Source organism: Balaenoptera physalus (genome assembly GCF_965194825.1).
Source record: "Balaenoptera physalus genome assembly, chromosome: 9".
Taxonomy (NCBI): domain Eukaryota; kingdom Metazoa; phylum Chordata; class Mammalia; order Artiodactyla; family Balaenopteridae; genus Balaenoptera; species Balaenoptera physalus.
This window is the reverse complement of record NC_138888.1, coordinates 26,967,632-26,977,832: the sequence shown is the minus strand read 5'-3', so window position 1 is coordinate 26,977,832 and position 10,201 is coordinate 26,967,632. Positions and strand designations below refer to the sequence as shown.

Genomic DNA, 10,201 nt, shown 5'->3' with positions numbered 1-10,201 from the left:
ATTGGGTGTGTGTTTAATCACTGCTATGTTTGTCTTAGTGTGAGATTTAGATTTTCCTGCTTTGAGTAGATCTAAAAACATTATCATGGTGCCTTATTTTTTTGTAGTTCATCACTTTTAGTAGGTCTTATGCATTATTATAGTACAAAAACAATGTATATATGATATATAGGTGGCAGTATCCTGATAGTGAAAGTGGTGTGTTTTCCCCTGATTTGTTGTCATGGGTACCGAGTATCCAAGTGGTGTGATGGAAAGTGATCAAGTCTTCCTCTTTCACCAGGCGATCAGACTTTGAGAATTTGGGATGTGAAGACAACAGGAGTCAGAACTGTGGTTCCAGCACATCAGGCAGAAATTCTGAGTTGTGACTGGTGTAAATACAATGAGGTACCCTGTCTGGTTCTATCCTGAGCTGCTGAGCCCTTCCTAATGTTGAAATGTTTTAGATTTTATTTTATCTTTGTTTATGTGGACTTTGATAGTGTTTATGGACCATTAAGTTAAATTCAGTCCCTTTCGTTTCTAATTGATGATTGTGAGTGACCTGCATTAGCATTAATTGGATTTAAGTGCACATAAAACAGGCTGAATAAGAAACAGAAGTTCTCAAAAGTTCAATAGTGCAGCCTTACTTGTTTATTTGGGAAACTGCTTTACAAGTTACCTAATTTTTTACTTTATTGCTGTTAACCCTGCCAATTTGTATCATCTTTTGCTTTCATTTCTTGTTCATTTTGCTAGTGAGGCTGCTGAACTATTTGTAACTTGATTTTTAATTTGACAGTCCATCAGTTTTTAGAATTTTCTGTTTCATCTTCCCTTATAAGCCTAACCAAGCTTCATGTTTCTGTAAGGATAGCAGTGTCCATTTGTAACTTTTTGCAGAGCTTCAGCTAACCATATGAGCATATGAATTAGAAATAGAAATGGATTAAATGTGTTGATATGCTGTTTAAATATATTTATGTACCTGAAGCAGTCTGTTGACTATGACAAATAAGTATAACATATGCCTTGTTTTTCCCACTTTTAAAGTAATCAGTGAAGGTTAAGAGAACATTGTATCGGCTGAGTTCTTTAAATAGAAAGAAATAAAATAGATTTTAAAAATATAGAACATATTCAAAATAATACTTGATTTTAATAAAATTTTCAGTGCTGATGACTACAGTTCAAATCTCTCTCATGAATTTTCCAAATAGGAAAATGAAATTGTGAACTGTGTGTTATACTTTTGGGAATTCTAAAAAAGTTGCTGATATATACTTGAGAGTAGTTTAAAAATTAAAAAAAAAATCATTGCAGCTTTTTTTCAGAGGAGCTTATATTGAAGTGGAAAATGTTCAGACAATAGATTACTGCCCTGGTTGATGTGGAATGGGGCTGAGTGCGGGCGCAGCTCTTGGCCTCTTCAGCCATGAACTCTGGGTTCACCTAGGGTGCTAGATAGCAGAATTTATAAAACCTGACTAGATAGGAGACTTACCACTTTCTGCATAAATTCTCAGATAGTGTTACATATGATATTAAGACATGGCCCATGAGAGTTGAGAACAGTGATTGATTTAGAATTAGAAAAACATAAAAATTTAATTTATACCTTGCACTTTCAAATATTTGTAAATTAGCAGGCATCTTGCCTTTTAATGCTTGGTAGAAACCTCAGAGGATGCTGAAAAGAAAGGTGGGCTCATTTGTCAGGTATAATTTTTAAAATCTTATGTTCTTATTAATATTCCTAAAAGTAGATTGGAAAATCTACAATGCTGTTTGAGACTCTGCCTTTTTCTGTTGTGTATAGTGTTCCATCATATGCCTAAAGCATATTGAGTTCCTTTTCTCTCAAGTCCTACTAATTTTTGCTTTTTGATGTATATTCTGACTCCTTTCTATAATGTTATATAACTTTTCAAGAATGACTCCTGGGATCAGATTAAATAAATACCAGAAAATAGACACTGTTTCTAGTAGGAAAGCTTGGGTACTGCTTAATTGCAAAGATGTCACACTTTACTTTTCTCTGAATTGTTTTCAGAATTTGCTAGTGACAGGGGCAGTTGATTGTAGTTTGAGAGGCTGGGACTTGAGGAATGTACGACAACCAGTATTTGAACTTCTTGGTCACACCTATGCTATTAGGAGAGTGAAAGTAAGTTTTTATCTTTTCTTTTTATACATAGAACAAAAATATAATTAATGAAGTATATATAAAAGGTGTTTAGGGGATGGGGTTATTGATTCTTTTTTATGCATGTTTTTGTTATCCAATGAATGATAATGAATATTGAAAGATAAAATTGGGTAAAATACTGGAATAATTATTGAATGAATTGTAATAATGTAGTCGAGCAGTACTTAGGATTAAATAAAATGTTTTTCTCATTCTGTCATCCCCATTCTACTATTCCTTTTAATATTTTTTAACTATAGTAATTTACTTTTAGTATTATATTCTTTACAATTTTTCATTCAGTGGGAAGATTTCTTTATTTTGTTGAAACTTGCACAGAGAGAGAGTTAATTCTCTATTTTCCCTAACATGATTGTATATATGAATGTTCTCAGAAGTTTAGGGTATATAGACAGTTTTCCACTTTGTAAACAGCAGAGGATGAGGTAACTTTTTTCTGCTGATCCCCTCAAATTTGTCGGTATAAGGTGACTTAAGTTAGTTTCCCAGCTTTTATTTAGGTAAATTTTGCTAAGTCACTGTGGAAAACATCTTATTAAGGGACATTTCCCAATTTCATTCTTTGTTTTTTACATTAAGGATAAAAAGGTACCTTTTTGATCTTTTCATTAAGATAATTATGTTATTCCTATTTAAAAAATTCTAAATTGTAGTTAATATTTTAAATTTTACTGGTTACAACTCAACATATGAGACACAGTGCCCTGATGTTTTTTCATGGCACATAGGTTTTAGTAGTTAAAAAATATTTTCTATATATATTTCACAGTGCTTCTGAGAATGAAATAGGGTAATGTAGTGAAAGTATTTTGCAAACTATGAAGAGCATTCAAATGTAATTATATTATGTGTATATAACTATTAAAGTACTGGTAAGAAAAACATGGAAGAAATAAAATTGCAATGGGCAGCCTGGTGAAACATGTTTATTACTAAATATTTCTTGTCTTTAAATTTGCAGTTTTTGACCTTGATATCATTTTCATTAGATGTGATATACAAATAACAAAAATTATTTAAAAACTTTTAACATTTAAATGTTTATTTGATACTTGTGCTAATAGCAATCATAATATGTATTCACAAAATTGGTTAAGTTAGATGAACTTTATTATAATGTTCATGGAAATGACCTTATGAAGTAGCATGTTATAATTACAGTTAACCTCAAAAAGGGTTTTTTGTGTTTTTTTTGTAGTTTTCACCATTTCATGCTTCTGTGTTGGCCTCTTGCTCCTATGATTTCACTGTAAGGTACAGTGGCTTTTGATATGTTTCATTGTGAAATACCAAGTACCATTTGCATCTTTGCAGCTTTTCTGAAGGGTAATATGTTATCTTACTAATACAAAAATAATCTGAGCTGGGCACATAAGAATATTTGCCACTGAGATTAATATTATATTTTTCTGTTTTTATGATCTGGCCACATATATGAGTAAATTCTTTAGTATTTAAAGGTTAGCTTGATTGCTCTGTTTAAAAGCCTTTTTTCCTGACAGTTGTTCCTCGTAATATCTTCCTATGCTATAAATTGAATAGCCAGTATCTTTCAAATTTAAATTTTAAAAATTATGAAATTTTATTTCTTCAGTCTAATTATGTGAATCTTAAGGCTAAGATTGTTATATATGAAAAAATCAGCATGAGTGTATGTATGTTTGTGAATATATATGTATGACCGTTTATGTATGTGTATGCACGTGTGTATCTATGTATTAATATGTGTATGTGTATCTCTAATCATACCCCCAGTTCTGATCCCACACCACACAGGGTTCATTCTACTTTTTCTCCTTTTCCAGATTTAAAACTCCTGATTCTTATTATTCACAATATATTTACCTATTTGCTACCCTGGAATTCTCGGCAAGTAGTTTAGAAATCACTGTATATCAGTTCATAGAGATCTTTTTCATTCTGCATAATACTCCATTGTGTAGACGTATTATAGTTTATTCAACTAGTCTCCTACATATGGGCATTTAGCTTGTTACAAATATTTTATAAATAAACAGTGCCACAATGAATAATAACCTTGTAAGTACATACACTCACATCACTAGAGAATTAGCTTCAGAATATATTCCCAGATGTGGGATTGCTGGATTAAAAGGTAAACATATACATATATATATATATATATATATATATATATATATATATATATATATATATATATATATATATATATATAGTTTTGTTAGATATTACCAAATTCCTGTCCATAAGGAATATACCAGTTTCCATTCCAAGCAGCAGTGTTTGAGACTCCCTGTTTCTCTACCATCTAAAGATGGTTGATTCTTTTTTTTTTAAATTAATTAATTAATTAATTAATTTTATTTTTGGCTGTGTTGGGTCCTCGTTGCTGAGCGCGGGCTTTCTTTTAGCTGTGGCGAGCGGGGGCTACTCTTCGTTGTGGTTCATGGGCTTCTCATTGTGGTGGCTTCTCTTGTTGCAGAGCACGGGCTCTTGCCACACAGACTTCAGTAGTTGTGGCACGTGGGCTCTAGAGCTCAGACTCAGTAGTTGTGGTGCATGGGCTTAGTTGCTCTGCGGCATGTGGGATCTTCCCAGAGCAGGGCTCGAACCCGTGACCCCTGCATTGGCAGGCAGATTCTTAACCATTGTGCCACCAGGGAAGCCCCAAGATCATGGATTCTTTAGGGGTTTCCAAGTTTGTGATCATATCATCTATAAATATAGTTTTACATCTTCAATTCCAATTCTGATGCCCCTAATTGATTTATCTAATTGCATTGGCAGATACCTATATTACAGTGTTAAATAGTGTTATAGAGGATGTCTTAATTCTTGTATTAGTAAAAATGCCTCTAGTGTTTCCTTGTTAAAAGTAAGATACTGACTTTAAGACAAAGTGTATATACTTATTTATCATGCTAAGAAAGTATGCATCAACTCCAGTTTTCTTGAGTGTTTTTTTTTTTAGAGTCAGGAATTGATCTTAAGTTTTGTTGAAGGCTTTTTCAGCATCTATGGAGATGATCATGATTTTTTTTTTGAGCTATTAATATAATGTATTATATTAATGGATTGAACCAACCTTGCATTCTTAGACTAAATCCCTCTTGTTCTTTGTGTATCATTATCTTACTGTGGTGTTGGATTTTGTCTGCTAATATTTTATTTAGAGCTTTTACGTCAATATTTGAAGGTGATATTGACCTATATTTGTATGTGTACCTGTAATCATACCCCTCATTCTGATCCCATGCCACACAGGGTTCACATAGGGGTTTTTTTCTGTTTCCTTTTTTAAATTTTTGGTTTGTGTATCAGTGTTTTAATTGCTTCATAAAAAAGAATTAAGAGGTTTTTCTACATTTTCTAAGCTGTGGAACAATTTGTGCAACACAGAGGGTATTTGGTTTTTGAAGCGTTGGTAGATTTTCCCTGTGAAATCATCCAGGCATGGTTCTTTTTGTGGAGTACTTCTTGATAACTTTCTTTATTTCTTCTATGGAAATTTGTCTGTTTAAACTGTCTATCTCTAATGGGAGTTTAGGAAATTATCCTTTGCTTATAGGTTTCACATTTATTTCTACGGATGTCTGTAGAGTCATGATTTTTTAATTTCTTCTGATTCAATGGTTATTTCACTCTTGTCATTTCTGATTTTGTATATATGTGATTCCTACTTTAAGTTATCTAATGGCATGTTTATTTCGTTATTTTTTCTTCAGCATACAAGATTTTGATTTATTAATGAGAACTACTGTTTTTCTATTCAGTACCTCATTAATTACTGCTTTTATCTTTATTTCCTTCTTGATACTTTCTTTTGGCTTACTTTCTTCTTTTTCCAAGTTTTGATCTGGGAATTTACTTATTTTTATTGTTTCATTTTGTTAATAAAGTGTTTACGGCTATGAATTTTCTTCTAGTTTTCATTTCAATCGTAACTCATAAATTCTGATATATAATTATTTTCATTATCATTAAAAAAATGTGTAACTTCTATTTGTATTTCATCTTTCTCCCAAAAGTTGTTTAGTAGGAAGTTATTTAATTTCCACATGAAAGTGCCTTTTAATTTTTGAAAATTTGTTAATAATTTCTAGTTTTATTGTGATCAGAGAACACTGTTTTTAGTCATTCTGTTTTATGGAATATGTTGATTTTTTTGTGGAGGAGAACCTAATAAATGATCAATTTTTGTGAATGTTACATATGCAATTGAGAAGAAGGTATATTCTCTATTATCACACTGTAAAGTTAAATATATAACCATAAGCTCTACTAATTGATTATGTTATTTAGATCTTCTGTATCCTTTCCTATTTTTAGTCCACTTAATCCATTTTGTACTGAGAATGGAATGTTAAAATCTCCTATTATCAGTGGGCTTCTATCTATGTCTCCCTGTATCTCTTCTAGTTTTGACTTTGTAAAGCCATATGCTGTATTATTTGGTGCATAGATATTTACAACATACGTTTAGTGAACTGAGACTTTTAGCATCAAAGAGACTCTTTCTTTGACACAGTTAATTGCTTTTTAGGTTTAATTATGCTTTATCTCTTCTTAGTACCATTGCCCCTGCTTTCATATTGTTCCCATCTTCCAGGTATACCTTTTTCCATACTTTTATTTTTAGTTTTTTTGAACCATGTTGTTTCCAGTATGTCTTTCGTATAGAGCATATATTTGGGTTTTGCTTGGCAAGCTAAATCAAAAATCTTTTTATTATAATATGCAAGTTTAACCTATTCATATTTCTTGATAAAAATATGTTTGATAGCAAGTCTGTCATATTATTTTATGTTATGATTATTATGTGTATTATGTTCTGTTCATTGTTTCTGTGTGTGGTGTATTTTTTGTTGTGCTTTGGGGTTTTTTTTGCTCTTTTATTAAAAAATTTATATTTAGGTAAGTTTTTTTCTTTGTTTCAGTGGCTTCCTTTGGTCTTATAAATTTTGTAATGCTTTTATTCCCTTTATTTTGTTTTACTTAAACTTAAAAAAAAAACACCGCAAGCAGTTCACCCACTTCTCCTTCTCCCTATCTGCTGCCTCTGGCAACCACCAATCTTCTTTTCTATCTGTGAACTTGTTTTTGTTTTGTTTTGTTTTTGTTTTTGTTCATCCATGTTGTTGCAAATGGCACAATTTCATTCTTTCGTTATGACTGAATAATATTCCATTGTATACATATGCCACAATTTCTTTATCCATTCGTCTGTTGATGGACACTTTCTTTCCATATTTTGACTATTGTAAATAGTGCTGCAAGGAACATGGGGATACATGTATCTTTCTGTGTTAATGTTTTTGTTTTCTTCAGATAAATACCCAGGAGTGGAATTGTTGGATCATATGGTATTCTATTTTAAGATTTTTGAGGAACATCTGTACTGTTTTCCATAGTGGCCTCACCAGTTTGCATTCCCACCAACAGTGCACAAGGGTTCCCTTTTTCTCCACATCCTTTCCAACACTTACTATTTCTTGTCGTTTTGATAACAGCCATTGTAGTTTTGATTTGCATTTCCCTAGATTAATGATGTTGAGGAACTTTTCATGTGCCTGTTGGCCGTCTCTATGTCTTCTTTGGAAAAATGTCTGTTCTGATCTTCTGCCCATTATTAAAATTGGATAGTTTGGTTTTTTGCTATTGAGTTGTGTGAATTCTTTATATATTTTGGATATTAGCCCTTCATCAGATATATGATTTTTAAATATTTCTTCCCATTCCGTAGGTCACCTTTTCATTTTGTTGATGGTTTCCTTTACTGTGCAGAAGCTTTTCAGTTTGGTGTAGTCCTACCTGTTTCTTTTTACAATACCAGTACCATACTGTTTTAATTACCATAGCTTTGTAATATAGTTTGAAATCAGGCAGCATGATGCCTCCAGCTTTGTTCTTCTTTCTCAAGATTACTTTGGCTATTCAGGGTCTTTTGTGGTTCCATACAAATTTTAGGATTGTTTGTTTTATTCTGTGAAAAATGCCATTGGAGTGGCCATCAAACTCAATAGTAAAAAAGCTAAAAGTTTTTCCTGTAAAGTCAGGAACAAGACAAAGGTGCCCACTCTTGCCACTTTTATTCAACATAATATTGGAAGTCCTAGTCAGAGCTATTAAAGAAGAAAAAGAAATAAAAGGCACCCAGATTGGAAAGGAAGAAGTAAAATTGTCATTATTTGCAGATGACATGATATTGTATCTAGAAAACCCTAAAGACTCCATAAAGAATGTTAGAACTAATAAATTCAGTAAAGTTGCAGGATACAAAATCAGTACACAAAAATCTGTTGCACTTCCGTATACTAATAATGAACTATCAGAAAGAGAAATTAAGAAAATAACCCCATTTACAATTGCATCAAAAAGAATAAAATACTTAGGAGTAAATTTAATATAGGAGGTGAAATACCTGTTTATTGAAAACCATAAGAAATTAATGAAAGAAATTAAAGAAGACACAAAGAAATGGAGAGATATCCTGTGCTCATGGATTGGAAGAATTACTATTGTTAAATTGTCCATACAACCCAAAGCAATATACAGATTTAATGCTATCCTTATCATTAGTCCCTTGTTTTTCAAAAAATTTAACCATTTATTATCTGGTTTGTTAGTTTGTTTGTTTTTTTTTTTAAACATCTTTATTGGAGTATAATTGCTTTGCAATGGTGTGTTAGTTTCTGCTTTATAACAAAGTGAATCAGTTATACATATACATATGTTCCCATATCTCTTCCCTCTTGCATCTCCCTCCCTCCCCACCCTCCCTATCCCACCCCTCTAGGTGGTCACAAAGCACCGAGCTGATCTCCCTGTGCTATGCGGTTGCTTCCCACTAGCTATCTATTTTACACTTGGTAGTGTCTATATGTCTATGCCACTCTCTCACCCTGTCACATCTTACCCCTCCCTCTCCCCATATCCTCAAGTCCATTCTCTAGTAGGTCTGTGTCTTTATTCCCGCCTTGCCACTAGGTTCTTCATGACCTTTATTTTCCCTTAGATTCCATATATATGTGTTAGCATACTGTATTTGTTTTTCTCTTTCTGACTTACTTCACTCTGTATGACAGACTCTAACTCCATCCACCTCACTACAAATACCTCCATTTCATTTCTTTTTATGGCTGAGTGATATTCCATTGTATATATGTGCCACATCTTCTTTATCCATTCATCCAATGATGGACACTTAGGTTGCTTCCATGTCCTGGCTATTGTCAATAGAGCTGCAATGAACATTTTGGTACATGACTCTTTTTGAATTATGGTTTTCTCAGGGTATATGCCCAGTAGTGGGATTGCTGGGTCGTATGGTAGTTCTATTTGTAGTTTTTTAAGGAGCCTCCATACTGTTCTCCATAGTGGCTGTATCAATTTACATTCCCACCAACAGTGCAAGAGGGTTCCCTTTTCTCCACACCCTCTCCAGCATTTATTGCTTCTAGATTTTTTGATGATGGCCATTCTGACCGGTGTGAGATGATATCTCATTGTAGTTTTGATTTGTATTTCTCTAATGATTAATGATGTTGAGCATTCTTTCATGTGTCTGTTGGCAATCTGTATATCTTCTTTGGAGAAATGTCTATTTAGGTCTTCTGCCCGTTTTTGGATTGGGTTGTTTGTTTTTTTGTTATTGAGCTGCATGAGCTGCTTGTAAATCTTGGAGACTAATCCTTTGTCAGTTGCTTCATTTGCAAATATTTTCTCCCATTCTGAGGGTTGTCTTTTGGTCTTGTTTATGGTTTCCTTTGCTGTGCAAAAGCTTTTAAGTTTCATTAGGTCCCATTTGTTTATTTGTGTTTTTATTTCCATTTCTCTAGGAGCTGGGTCAAAAAAGAATCTTGCTGTGATTTATGTCATAGAGTGTTCTGCCTATGTTTTCCTCGAAGAGTTTGATAGTGTCTGGCCTTACACTTAGGTCTTTAATCCATTTTGAGTTTATTTTTGTGTATGGTGTCAGGGAGTGTTCTAATTTCATACTTTTACATGTATCTGTCCAGTTTTCCC

At 32.8% G+C, this 10,201-nt stretch overlaps 1 protein-coding gene across 10 annotated transcripts in view; it reads left to right on the top strand.

The window, feature by feature from the left end:
- Positions 1–10,201, top strand: part of PEX7 (peroxisomal biogenesis factor 7) — a 91,412-nt gene that overhangs the window by 32,934 nt on the left and 48,277 nt on the right. For all 10 annotated transcript variants that reach the window (XR_014267299.1, XR_014267300.1, XR_014267301.1 and 7 more), the window contains exons 6-8: positions 284–390; positions 2,039–2,152; positions 3,393–3,448. Coding sequence is in view for 5 of the 10 variants with exons in the window: in XM_082474887.1 (XP_082331013.1) it covers positions 284–390; positions 2,039–2,152; positions 3,393–3,448 (277 nt within the window). In the remaining 5 variants the exon portion in view is untranslated. The remainder of the gene's footprint in view (positions 1–283; positions 391–2,038; positions 2,153–3,392; positions 3,449–10,201) is intronic.